This window comes from Phaethon aethereus (genome assembly GCF_964289735.1).
Source record: "Phaethon aethereus genome assembly, chromosome: W".
Classification (NCBI taxonomy): Eukaryota; Metazoa; Chordata; class Aves; order Phaethontiformes; family Phaethontidae; genus Phaethon; species Phaethon aethereus.
The window spans coordinates 5,033,662-5,047,755 of record NC_138581.1 but is presented as its reverse complement, the minus strand read 5'-3'; the positions used below and the strand labels follow the sequence as shown (position 1 = coordinate 5,047,755).

General features: G+C 42.1%; 1 protein-coding gene across 3 annotated transcripts in view; it reads right to left on the bottom strand.

The window, feature by feature from the left end:
* Window positions 1-14,094, bottom strand: part of LOC309415266 (alpha-2,8-sialyltransferase 8E) — a gene marked incomplete at both ends in the record, with an annotated part of 42,219 nt that overhangs the window by 2,137 nt on the left and 25,988 nt on the right. For 2 of the 3 annotated variants that reach the window (XM_082012733.1, XM_082012734.1), the window contains 4 exons: window positions 3,553-3,665; window positions 6,751-6,895; window positions 10,064-10,150; window positions 12,629-12,721. In XM_082012733.1, coding sequence (XP_081868859.1) covers window positions 3,553-3,665; window positions 6,751-6,895; window positions 10,064-10,150; window positions 12,629-12,721 — 438 coding nt within the window. The remainder of the gene's footprint in view (window positions 1-3,552; window positions 3,666-6,750; window positions 6,896-10,063; window positions 10,151-12,628; window positions 12,722-14,094) is intronic. The other variant, XM_082012735.1, reaches the window with a different exon arrangement.

Sequence of the window (14,094 nt, the reverse complement as noted above, 5' to 3'; positions counted from 1 at the left end):
ATTAGGAGCAAACTTGTGAAGATTTGCAAACCTTGACTTCGCCCAGCCTCCACTCACCTTGGCCTTGACCTAGATTCATCATCTCAAAAAATTTAGAGCATCCCTCAAGAGATGCTGAAGTTACTGAAATACACACACATACACACAAGCTATCACACAAGCTTCGATTCCATAGGAAACCCAGCTAATAAAAAAGCTTCAGCATGTGTTTTCAGAGGTAACCTAAGTGGCCTTGCAATTAGTCTTACACTCAGTTTAAGCTAGCATTAGATATCTGCTGACATTTTGAAAACAAGCCACAATAAAAGCCATCGCTGTTAAGATCCCCACATCTCAAAAATACTGCTGTGCCTAATTCCCAACATCTCTATATTTTTGAAGACCAGGGCTGAATATGACAAAAGAGTGAAGGTATTCAGGGTAAGCGATGCTCAGTGTTTTCGCAATACTACAGTTCAGCTGCCATCATAATTTCTCAGTCACAGAGAGAGGGCTATTGGGGGAGCAGAGGAACGCACAAAAATCCTTCAAAGTCCTTCTCAGGCTCAGCAGGTTCACATCTACCTTCCAGAGAGTTTCAATTATCAGGCCAGAGAATTTTTTTAGCCATCTCATCCTTCTCATAGGCAGTGTTATTTCCAGCACTTTTCTCTTACTAGGTCATGCAACGTCCTTCTGAAGTCCTCTAGTATCCTCGGTTCCACCTAGCACTGGGCACTGTGCTCATTAGATTATAATTGAAAAAGGTTTTCAAATATTCAGCTTCAATAGTTTTGAACAGTAAACTCCCACCAGGATTAACTGAATTTGTTGAAAGTGATAGTTCCTTATAAAAATGATACAATCTGCATAAACTGTAGTTTTGTCATAGGACTCCAAAAATCCCATCCCTGCAAAGAGAGTAGTCCCATCTACAAATGCACCCAATGTTTCATCACAGATCTCCACTCTGGCCAGTAGATGGAGATAGAAAATAACATCTAGTAAATGCAATTCGTGTGTGTGTTTTATATATTCTATTGGAATATAATGAACTGCTATCAGAATTTGTTTCATAGAAAAATCTTGGTTGCATCCTGCTGGCCACAAGCTTCCCAACAATACAAGATTTTCCCAGGTGTCTTGAAGGTATCACTGAAAGTTAGCAGTGTCCACAGGCAGTTTTTGAAATATTTTAAAGAATTGTTTTGTTGGTGACCAAGACGGCGATTCCTGACAGTTTGGTGAACTGGTGTCAGACTGGAAAGTGGATGTGTTGAGACCTGACCTTGAACACAAGTTTTACTTTAAAATTGATGTCAGCAGAACTTAAGCTTTTAAACACTAGCATGTCTTTGTACCTAATGCTGGTCCCACATGTTTTGGAGGTGGTGAACCAGAGCGTTTTTTGCACAAATACTGATGTACCTTTTCATATTCCAGTTCTACTTAAGCCTCTACTTAACTAGTTACTTACCAAAAGCAATTTCTAAGTTCTGTACTGATCTGCTCTGCCCTTTTTATGCAGTTGTGGTACAGTTCATGAAAGAGCAACAGTGGTAAAGAGGGGCCTCCACTGAAAGTTCTTATGCATAAATGATGACATTTGCTGCCCGTATTTCTGCTTCCAGTCAACAGTTTGTCACCTCCATGTGTAACACGTACCTCTCATTTCAACCATGCTGATAGCTGTGATCCAGTACAATAGAAGGGAATCTACAATAACTATTTAATATATATATAGGGAACACTAGGCTTTTAAGAAGAAAATTATGTGAAGCCTGGACTGTTTCACAGATTAAAATAAGCCAATAGTTTTCTACAAAATGGCACAAGAGGCAGACACAAGGGGTCTGAAAATAATGAATAGTAAAGGTAGGACCTGTAAAATGTTATTTCTCATTTGATGACAAATTAAATTAAGAATGCAATGAGTCATAATCTGACTTAATTTTTGCTGGTATGCAATTGGAGAAATTAATTTATTTATATACAGTTATTCTAAACTGACAGGAACATACCTAAAATCAGAAAATAGGCCAACAGAACTAAAAAAAATTTTTCTTTTCTTCGGAACAGGTCATGAATCTCTGAGCTAGCTGTCATATGCCATGACCTGGGAAAAGAGCTTAACAGGATTTAGAGAGGGATTAGTCATGCATATGAATAATCGTGGTGGGTTGACCCTGGCTGGATGCCAGGCGCTCACCAAAGCTGCTCTATCGCTCCCCTCCTCAGCTGGGCAGGGGAGAGAAAATATATCGAAAGGCTCCTGGGTCAAGATAAGGACAGGGAGAGATCACTCAGCAGTTACCGTCACGGGCAAAACAGACTCGCCTTGGGGAAATAAATTTAATTTCTTACCAATCAAATCAGAGTAGAATGATGAGAAAAATCAAATCTTAAAACACCTTCCCCCCCACTCCTCCCTTCTTCCTGGGCTTAATGTCAGTCCCAATTTTCTCTACTTTCTCTCCCCCCGAGCAGCGCAGGGGGACAGGGAATGGGGGTTGTGGTCAGTTCATCACACCTGGTCTCTGCCGCTCCTTCCTCCTCAGGGGGAGGACTCCTCACCCTCTGCCCTGCTCCAGCCTGGGGTCCCTCCCACGGGAGACCGTCCTCCACGGACTTCTCCAGCGTGAGTCCTTCCCACGGGCTGCAGTTCTTCACCAGCTGCTCCAGCCTGGGTCCCCCACGGGTGCCGTCCTTCAGGAACAGGCTGCTCCAGCCTGGGTCCCCCACGGGTGCCGTCCTTCAGGAACAGGCTGCTCCAGCCTGGGCCCCCGCGGGGTCCCAGGTCCTGCCAGCAAACCCGCTCCAGCCGGGGCTCCTCTCTCTCCCCACGGGGCCACAGGCCCTGCCAGGAGCCGGCCCCAGCGCGGGCTGCCCATGGGGTCACGGCCTCCTTCGGGCATCCCCCTGCTCCGGCGTGGGGCCCTCCCCGGGTGCGGGTGCAGATCTGCTCCCCCGTGGAGCTCCATGGCCGCAGGGGCACAGCCGGCCTCCCCGTGGGCTTCCCCAGGGGCTGCCGGGGACCCTCTGCTCCGGCGCCTGGAGCCCTCCTGCCCCTCCTGCTCTGGGCTGGGGGCTGCGGGGCTGCTCCCCTCACACGGTCTCACTCCTCTCTCCAGCTGCAATTGCTCAGGTTTCTTCCCCCTTCTTAACTATGTCATGCCAGAGGTGCTGCCGCCATCGCTGACAGGCTGGGATGCCCCGGAATATTATGGCCACATTCATGGGACATCCACTTCATGCTCCTGGGCTAATGTCCACAGAAGGATAAGTCCACAACCTGAGTAACAGGGGATGTCCTGAATAAGGACATCAAACCTTGTCAGTAAGTCAGTGATCAACCACACGGAGTTAGGGAGAAATAATTCCTCAAAACATAATTTTTAAATAAACATTATACAGTGAGCAGTGTATTTTTTTAAACATCACATTTTGTGCAAGCAGCAGGCTTGATATGGCCAGCTTGGCAAACCCTATGTTTCCATGTGAGAGAGAATAGCTTTGCAATCCTTTGTTTCTCATTAAAACAGGCAAAAAGAAAAGTGGTGCTGTGGTGATTACCGAAACACGAAGTCTGCACTGTCAATCTCCCGGCCACATCTGCTGTTCTTCAGGATTCCTCCGTTCCCAACCACCGCACATTTCTTAAACTGGGAGCGGTGGTATGGCATATCCTACAACGTCACAGCAAGGAAACAGTTATTCTCCTGAAACATGGAGGCAACAAGTCTCATTTCCTTCCTTTTTCCTTTTTTTTGTGCAGCTTCATCTTGCTGCAGATCCACTAATCATAGGAAGTTGACACTGCTTCTGGCCCACAATATTCCCGTGGTGTATATAAATGGGTGGGATTGTTTTCTGTGCAATTAGAGATGCTACAGACAACTAACTCAGAGAGAAAAAAAGCAATAGCCAAGTTTTTTCCAGACTTAATAATGGAAGAAGTCATTTTAGAAACTTGCTGTCCCTTCTGATTTCCACATGAGGGCATGAACCACAAAATTAGTGAATCCCAGGCGTTGCCTTCTGAGCCGCCTGCAAACTCCTTGTTCCTCAGTCTCTGATCTCCTGCTTTTGAGAAGTCTGCATGAATAGTCCTGGAGCAGCTAGTAAAGCCCAGGAAGACTCTCTAAATCAGACAGCACATTACAGCTGTTTAGCAGAACCTAGCCCAAATTTTACTGCATGCTACCACTAATTATACTCATAGTGTTAATAATTATTAATTAGCACTTGTACTACCAGGAGTGCCTAGAGCCTTTGGTCAAGCACCTTTCTGGACTCGTGTAGGACACATCTTTCTGCAATCTTTGGGCAAAATTCTGTCTTCATATGCAGACATGCAGCTGCTGTAGAAGCCAGAGAGAGTGAAAATCACATCTCTGAGAACAGAACTGGGCCGTTAGGGTGAGAGGGCTGTGACGCACAACTGAGCCGCACTACACCTTATGAATATGTAGAGATGTGCTTATATAAGCATGAGAGCGCTCGTTTTGGTACATACATATTTTATCAATAATTTCATACTGCAACCTACAGAGGGATGAGATAGTGGCACAATGTTTCTAGGTGATTATTCCCAGGATCTTCCCATAGCATTCATAAGCCGTGAGGCAAAACGGCATGCACGTACACCGGTCTGACAAAAGCAGCAGCTAACAGAGAGGCATTCTAGAGTTGTCTGTGCTTTATCCAGTGATTTCTTAACACAAAAAGCCTTCGTAGTCCCTTTCATGGAGATCAGAATCCAGGTCTCCACACTCAGCACAAAGCTCTTGCCCTTACAGTCTTGCTCCCATGCTTTCAGCCCTTCGTCTCCTACGTTTGCCTTGCTGCAGCCTTGCTCCGAGGCAGAGAGTGGCTCTGGCCACAGAGCTGCTGCCCGGTGAATCTCAAAGGCACTTTAGAATGGGGTAAAGCCTGGAAAGCATCCTCAAGGATCTGGACAGGCTGGATCAATGGGCTGAGGTCAACTGTGTGAGGTATAATAAGGCCAAGTGCCGGGTCCTGCACTTCGGCCACAACAACCCCATGCAACGCTACAGGCTTGGGGAGGAGTGGCTGGAGAGGTGCCCGGCGGAAAGGGACCTGGGGGTGCTGGTTGACAGCCGGCTGAACATGAGCCAGCAGTGTGCCCAGGTGGCCAAGAAGGCCAACAGCGTCCTGGTCTGTATCAGCAATAGTGTGGCCAGCAGGAGCAGGGCAGGGATTGTGCCTCTGTACTCGGCACTGGTGAGGCTGCACCTCGAATCCTGTGTTCAGTGTTGGGCCCCTCACACCAAGAAGGATGTTGAGGTGCTGGAGCGTGTCCAGAAAAGGGCAACGAAGCTGGTGAGGGGTCTGGAGCACAAGTCTGATGAGGAGTGGCTGAGGGAACTGGGGATGTTCAGTCTGGAGAAGAGGAGGCTGAGGGGAGACTTCATCGCTCTCTACAACTACCTGAAAGGGGGTTGTGGTGAGGGGGGTGTTGGTCTCTTCTCCCAAGTAACTGGTGATAGGATGAGAGGAAATGGCCTCAAGTTGCACCAGGGGAGGTTTAGACTGGATATTAGGAAAATTTTCTTTATGGAGAGAGTGGTCAAGCATTGGCACAGGCTGCCCAGGGAGGTGGTAAAGTCACCATCACTAGAAGTGTTCAAAAAATGTGTGGACACGGTGTTTCTGGACATGGTTTAATGGGCATGGTGGTGTTGGGTTGATGGCTGGACTTGATGATCTTAAAGGTCTTTTCCAACCTTAATGATTCTGTGATTCTGTGAAATATAACAGCTGCTGTAGGACACTCCTAGCAAAAGCACAGGCATCTCGTCTTTCATGCATTCATCGTGCAATCAGGTAGGGTTTTGAGGATTATACTGCTGGACTTAGATGTACCCGATCTTTGCACGTCTACAAACACCAAAGTGCTTTCCTGGGTCTGAGCCTTTCCCCTGCTCTGCCCCAGTTCCCCATGTGCACATTTAGGTAACAGCACTATCCTAACTCTTAGAAGTGCTCCGAAAGCAAACGGATTAAAAATGGTTAGACCCTGAAGGACAATGTTAATGACACAAATTTAAGTACTTAACTTGAATATTTTTCTGACTTTCTGAAAGGGATAAATTTCAGTTATTCCCTTCAAATATGTAATTTTAAATTCATGAGGTGTGCCCCATGATAAATCAGTAGTCACATAAGCCATTTCTGCACGTCACTATGTGCAATGGGCATTGCCCACTGGTTATAACTTTGAATGACCCCCAAGTCAAGGATTATTTGCTGAAAAGGTTTTGAATAATCATTATGATGAATATATTTAAAAATCATGCAGCCTGTTCACAGATAAGGAGCAAACAGAAATAAGCATAAAAATAGTCATTATGAATATGAATTATAAAATAATCATGCCCTTAAAAAAAGCAGACTTATCCCAAATGTTGGATTGATTATATGTGAGTATTGTACTTTTTTAAAGTTCTGACCAGTAAGTGTGTCTTTTGTTCAGCTTTCTTAAGTTATTTCATTAGCCACTTTGCTGCTAGGTCAGTAATATTCGGCAGGGAAAAAGATATATATGTATTGCATACTAGAGCAGATGATGACTAGAAAATAGGATAATCATCTAAAATATCATATCAAAAATAAACATTTTCAAAGTATAAGCAATGAAGTTTGTAGATATGTCAAACAGCCAACTGCTAAACACTTGGCTATAGGATAGCATCTCATGCAGCAAATAGAGTGAAGTCAATTCTGTAAACAGAGAGAGGCATGAGGCACCTTTGGAAACATTTTGAAGATTTCTTGGTTGATATGGAAGATTCCACTAGTATCCACTTCATATTTCAGTTTAGTTCCCAAGGGAGTGTTTTTCTGGGTGGTGAACAGAAAGGCAGGGGCATTGCAACACCTCGACAAAGTAGACCTGTAGAATGAAAAAGAGAGAAATAAGATCAAGGAGCTGATAGCATGCTTTAGGATTTGCAATTACTATCACTCCTAACAAGGCAGTTTTCAGGGTACAATGGTGGTTTGCTGGGTATTCCTTTAGAAAATTTCAGAATCGGTGAAATTTTCCTTGATTGAGGAACTTACGGTAAAAAAACAAAACAAAACAAAACAAAAAACCAAAGAAATGAGATCCCTGTAGCTGTCTCTTCTAGGCTGCAGGAAATACATGTGCAAATTCTCCCCTGCTCCAGGCCCCAAAGCTGAGCTTCTGCCCCCAATATCCTGGAGAAACCATCCTAATGAATTAGTCCCTCTCTGCTTTAGAGGTCTTCCACTTCTTGTAAATTATTTACTCATCACTGGGCAGGAAACGCAGGGGTTAAAGTATTCCTCTGGGGATGTGGAAGCTTGGAAGGGCAGGGATTTAAACACAGCAATACCTAACGACACTACCCCACTTACCACGTTACTGTGGTGCATGGCAAACTTTGATTACAAAAAAAAAAGTAAAGGTCTTAGTTTTGCCTTTGACCTTGCATATGTGCATCAGGAAGATGATGTGACCCCAACAGATGGGTGCCAGGATAACTGGTCATGGCTACAACTCCAAAATCTCAGACAAATGGCTAAAATTTTCTTTGTCACTGGGACAAAATGGCAGGTATTCCAACGCAAAAAAGAACAGTTTTGAAATCCCAAAAATGGGATTCATGGCATGAGAGAAAACACATTCAGCTCTGACCCCCTTACCATAAGTTTCATATGAAATTTAAATAGGAAAAGTAGATTTCCAAATAGGGGTCCATGTCTTAGCTCCCATCTTCCACTGAATGCTTTTGTCCTTTTACTGATGGAACTGAAAGCCCTGACTTCAGCTTACTCTTACTCCAGAGCCAGTTTGTTTCTCAGTCAATGCATCTTATACCTTTAATGAAAAATACATGTCATGGCAAATGCACAAACATGAAGACAAAGCCAAATGGCTCTCAAATAACCTAGATTAAATACTTTGGCTCTCGGGTATATGGCCTCATTATATGAGTTGGAAGAATAAGGCAGTCTTCTTTATGGGTTTTATTATAAGCACCAGAAAGCAAATACAGAATTATGCAAACATTTCAGTGATGTCCAGTTACTATTACATACTTGACTCGTGCAGAATGACACAATAGGATGATCAGATCAAGGTAGCAATTGAGACTGAATAAGTCAATGAATTTCTAATAATGAAATCATTAAATAATTACAAGTAGGTAGTGGGATTGAATTGTGAAATTTGGAATATGAAAAAACCCTTCATTAGTTCTGCATTAAGGAAATGAAAGAGATGTTGTTCCTTAACCTAATGTCCAGCTGGTTTTCCAGAGGCATATTCCTTAATGTAAATGTCTGATATCTGGCAGAGGAAGACTGTCAAGGAAATTTTTTTTCCTTAGTCTCCAGATGCAAAAGCTAGTGTGATTTTTGTGCTTCCTCCCTCTCTACTGCTTAAGTATCTGCCATTTAACTTTTGTTGGATTCTCCCCATATCACCTGAGAGTTGAGAACTGTCCAAGTTCAAAAGCCCACAACTCAGTGTGGTTAGACCACCACCTTTTAGCCTCCTGCTAGACTACCTCTAAATTCGGAGACTTTGGTTTGCTTTTAAAGGACTACAGTTTCCCCACACATTCACACACTGAAGTCTCTGTCCCATAAGACAAAAATGAAACAGACTTTGAAGTTCTTTTTTTTTTCATGACTAACATGATTCTTGTTCCTAGAACCAGCTAACAAAGGTTAGGGTACATCTAGGTGTCAGTAGGAGTTTCTTAAGCGGTGATATATCAATCAGGCAGGTATAGTCAGCGACAGGAGCCTTTCACCTCTTCTGTCTCTCAATGCAGTGTCTAGGATGGAGATGGGTTCTTTGCTTAATGTGCTGGTGTTGGTGGCCTGAGAGAGAGTGATGGTGCTTCTGATGGTCTTTATGTAGTCCTTTCTCATTGCCCTCACCTAGGCTGGCCTCCAACGTGCTCCATGTACTCTGGGCACAATCATTAGTTCTCTTACTCCAAGCAGTCTTCAAGACGGTAGGCTCTAATCCTGAATGCCTCTTGTCTTCAAAATGGGCTCTGATAATTCCCCATCAAGTAACTTCCAGAAAAAACTGTACTAAAAAAACCTAAAAAAAACTTATGTGTGGAGCTCATGTTGGAAAAATTGTTATGAGCCTGGGACTAACAATTAGTTATTTTTAAAGATGTTAATGACTAACTCAGCACATGCATTCTCACATTCTCTCATTAACTCGTGACAGCTATTTCCTGGAATCATGCAAAAGAATTTGGGAGAAAGTTGTGGGGCCTTATTCTAAGCAACAGCTCTGAATCATGCCAGTGACTTACAGACTTAACCAGTCTCTATTCCGCTTACTCTGAAATAACGTGGTTTCTCTAGACCTACTCAAATATGGCCCTTGAATACACCAATAGACAACATTCAAATATTGTTTTGGCTTCATTCTACTATTGCCTTCACAAGACCAATTTCAAAAGTTGTATCTTGAAAGGATACATGGAGGTCCATGGAGGACCTTCAGCAAAGAGGAAGTCACATGAAGACAGAGTACAACAGAAACAAATCGCAGAGGTCTCCGAAGACCAGAAAAAATATCTAGATAGTCAGGGATTAATAGCTGACAAGCCATTAAAAAAAAGAAAATTATAAACAAGGTCTGACATTACCCAATACACCACAGAAAAAGTCCAGTTTGAGTATTTTGCAGGCCAAATTTGCTGTGTCACCAATGACCATTTTATACCACCAGAGAGTTAGGTAGATGTGTTAGGTGCAGCCATTAAGTCTTGGCTCCATCCTCACGTCTGCCTGAATCAGACCTGAAAAAGTCTTTCCCATACCAAATTCCCTGCCTTTTCTGGGAAGACTGTCCCACATGCCAGAAGAACTCTCTTTCACTGTTGCTGTTGACTTTTTTAAAACAGAAAAAAGTCCATATTGATACAAAAGAATGATACTCCAACAGTAACAGAGTTATAATCTTTACTCTTGCTATCCATACGAAGGTTTGGTGGCTCTACAGGAAGCTAAACTCAAACTAAAGTAAATCTTACTCAGTCTCATTAATGTGGACCGTTCTTACTTGAATAAATTAGCTTCTGTGACATTCATCTCCCATTTGCACATCTGTAGGCTCTTCCATCTGTCAAACAATTCTGTTTGTTTCACCCTAAAAGATAAAAAGAAAGAAAGTAAAAATTCATTTTATTACAAGGGCATCATTTTCTAAAACAGCTGCAGCCAAGGTACCATGCAGTAGGCTTTTGATAGGGCAAACCAGTTAGTTTATCCAGTGCAAAATTTACCATTTTAATTTCATTTTCTGCTCAGACATAGCAACTCTAAGCCATGTATACACAGGTACTGACGGAGCTCTTTGGATGTTTGAGACTAATTTCTATTCCCTGATAGGAATTCTCCATTTCTTCAGGATAAAAAATGCAATATCAAGCAAGAAGCATCTACTGTACCAAAGTCTGTCCACAGTCTGCTGGGAAGCTAATGAGTGTCTGGGAACTACAGCAGCTTTGAGGAAAAAAGTTACACCTAGCAGAAGGTCCCAGCAGAGGGGGTATTGGAAAAGAGGACACTTCAGATAATTTGGTGAACTACCATTAAATTTGGGTAAGGTTATCTTCATCTGTGAGATCCTACAGAACAGCACTGTTGGTAAATTCATTTTATAAACTGCAAGAGCACATGTGTAGGGATAAGCATCTGTGACGGTAAGAGGACATGAAAAGCTCTTTACGTAATGATCTCTCCCTCCCTCTCTGTTAATAAATAAACTTTTAGTTATATCAAAAAATGACTCCCCTACTTCCACTGGGCTGATGCACGATGACACATTTTTGGTGATCTCATTCCAACCACTTCTACCTTAGAGTTCATACATATTCTTCTGTATTTGGACAACAGAGATAACAAAGGCCTTGCAAATATCTAGACCTAGGGAGCGATGTCATAATCTGGCTGGGAAATTTTGAAGTCTGAGACTTCTTCAAGACTGATAGATCTTAATGAGTTCCATTCAGGCTTGAGGGCTTTGAATGTTTCAATAAAGCAAAGACTTTTAAGACACTTAGATACTTAAAGCGAGTAGAACTTAGGATTTCCTAGGCTGTGGAAGTTAAAGGAAGGAATTAGGTCATATTGTACTTTCTGCAGCCCACCAGAGCACAGTAACTTGGAAATCTTCCATTACCGTAAGGGCTGACTTAGGAAATGGAGCACGTTAGAAGCAAGCACATCAGAAGAACCCAGCATAGTAAAAGAGCTTAATGTCAAATGGCATCTATCATAAAAGTAAGGCTAACTCTATCCAGCTGAGCAGGAGTCCACTACCTTCTATGTACCATTGGATAAGATGAAGAGAAATGAGTAATCCTCTGTACCATCTGATAAGTACGCAGAAAAGCAATTCAAAACTCCCCATCTTCAGCAGAACATTGGCAAAAGTGTCACATTCTCACCCCTTCTATTTATTTTTAAGCACTGCAAGTCAGCAAGCGGTGCAAAGCTGTTACTTGTGTATCCTTCATCCAGTACCAAATACAGAAGATAAGGACATAACCTACATTTTTCTGTGCACAAAGTCAGCAAAGGACATACCCAAATATTCATGCTGACCTGGAGCAACAAGTTGTATTTGCTGTAGCCTTGATTGCTTAATGCCATGCACTTGTATAGCTGCACTTCCAACTGAGATTCTCAGTGCACTTTACAGACCTTAATAAACCTTGTGGATTGTCTCCTTGTGGAGATTACTAAACCGATGGGTTTAGATATGGTAAGGGATTAGGCATAATTTAAGCACCTAAATTCAGTGCCACGCTGAAAATGCAAAAGGGCAACACAAAAATACCCTGCTTTGCTCCATCCAATGAGCTCCGTTGGCAACATCACTTTTTCTGCCTGATTCCATCTCTGTGGCTTAATGGATACATCTCATTCAACTCATTAGTTTTCTGATGTACATACAGGACCACAAAAGACAAAATATAGGTATTTTTATTATTTCTCAGAATTACCTTTTCCTACTCTTTAGTCAGTGTTACTAACTTGTGAAACTCACTGCTGTAGGAAATTGTAGAGGCCAAAAGTACAAATGGGCTCAGAAAAGATCTAAAAAAATTAACAGAGAAGCCTACTGTCCACTTTGACTACTGTAGTCTAGTCATCACCTCCCACTCAGCAAGTCCCCATGCCAGTATTTGTCATCAGGAAGGGCTAGCCATTTTGCTTCATTTCTTAGCCTTCATTGCTGGCCACTGTCAATGATAGAGCCTTAGGCTAGATGGACACTTGCTATGAGTCAGTATAGCTGTTCTTACTCTTCAATTACCCTCAGCAGAGGACATGGAATATAATATTATAGATAATATTACACTGTATTTCATTCTAAACAGTAATACTGGGCCTGATGAAAATGCCTCAGTGTATGTGAAATGCCTCCAGTTTTTTCAAATGGACCTCAGATCAAATTCAAATGTGAATACTTGCACATATAAGAGAACCCCAGGAATCCCTGATGAAATTCCTATTGATGGAATCTCTTAAACCTTGCACCTTTGACAATCTTATCGTAAGTTATCATTTTCATCCTGCCTGAAAAGTAACCTTTTAGCAAACATTAATTCATACTTACATAGACAAAACCTTCACCTCAATGATGTCCTGCCGTAATTCCAGGCATTTGGTAGAGTTGTATTCCAAAGGCCCTTCATAAAACTCAAAATACCTGAAGAAGAACAAGAAAAAAGATTATAAATAAGACTTAGGCTGGAATACTTGTCTTACACATCAACATAAATTTGCTTAAAGCTGTCATTTATGATTTCTGCCTAACTTGAGACTACACTGTCTGGCCCATAGGCAGGTTATTACTTCACAGGAAAACACAGATGGCATTGCTGATTGTAGAACAGTCATCCATGTCCAGTTTGCCCATCTCTAGAAAGAGTTCATCAGAACTCTCAGTTCTCAGAAGAGTTCATCTATCTTGTAGGCACCAGCAAGGACCAGCTACCTTTTCCAGTAGAAAGCACATGGCAGCTGCCACTAAAAATCAGGAGAAAAGCACTGATCACTTAAGGAACACTGTTCCCATCTTTGGGTGTCCGAATGTGCTGAGAGTTTAAAAATCACTTCCTTAAATTTTGCTCTTAAGTGGCAAGCAAAGTGCTGGAGGTTGCATCTTGTCTGTGGAGACTGTTGTATACCTCTATGCAATTGAGCTTTTCACTGGGATTTACTCTTTTGGTATGTTTGCAGGGGAAGAGAAGTTAGGATTTCTTCTCAAAAAAATTGAGATGGTTTTGAGAACAAAAGGATTCGAATGCTCAGACACAGCACAAATGACAGTGCTACTCTTAATTAAAATATAGACATGAATATTTACTTTTTTGGTTAAATTTCTCCACCTTAGCTATCAGACTGGAATGATAGGAAAACAAAAAAAAATGGTAGCTACTCATGTTTAGGGGCCAGAGACAGCCCAGGCTGTCCAGCTGATTCAATGAGACTGTACTGAAACAACAAAAAAGATGTAGGGTTTAAATCAAGCTCTGTATCAGTTTCACCACTTATCATTAGAAGCCTGTATTAAAACGTAATACCTAAGAACTGCACATACCCATACAGCAGTTATGAGCATAATGAAGAAATATGAGGAGATGACCTAGAGGAATAGGTATGATGAGCAAGGCTAGAGCAAGTTATTTTGATGGGTCCTTCACAATCTCAGAATCCATGTCTGTAACTCCAAACTATCTGTTGAATTTTCAATATGAAAGAAAAATACAAAATTCCTGGAAGAGCTTTATTTAAACCATGATTGGAAATGTAATATTTTGGGTTTGTGTCATTTTAAAATAACACCAAAATCCATGTTTGACATGAATGTCTGTTTAGGTCTGGATGTATATTCCTTAAGTAGGAAAGTCTTGTTAGTTTCCTTAGTAGTTCATGTTTATAGTTGATACCAAAATTTTTGGGGATCCAAAAATGATCTGTTCTGGAGAAGTGCTAAGCATTCACACCTCCCAAGGGAACTGTAGGAAGGGACAGTGTCCAGAAAACAACATCTCCAGGTATCTCCAGCAGGGCCTCTAA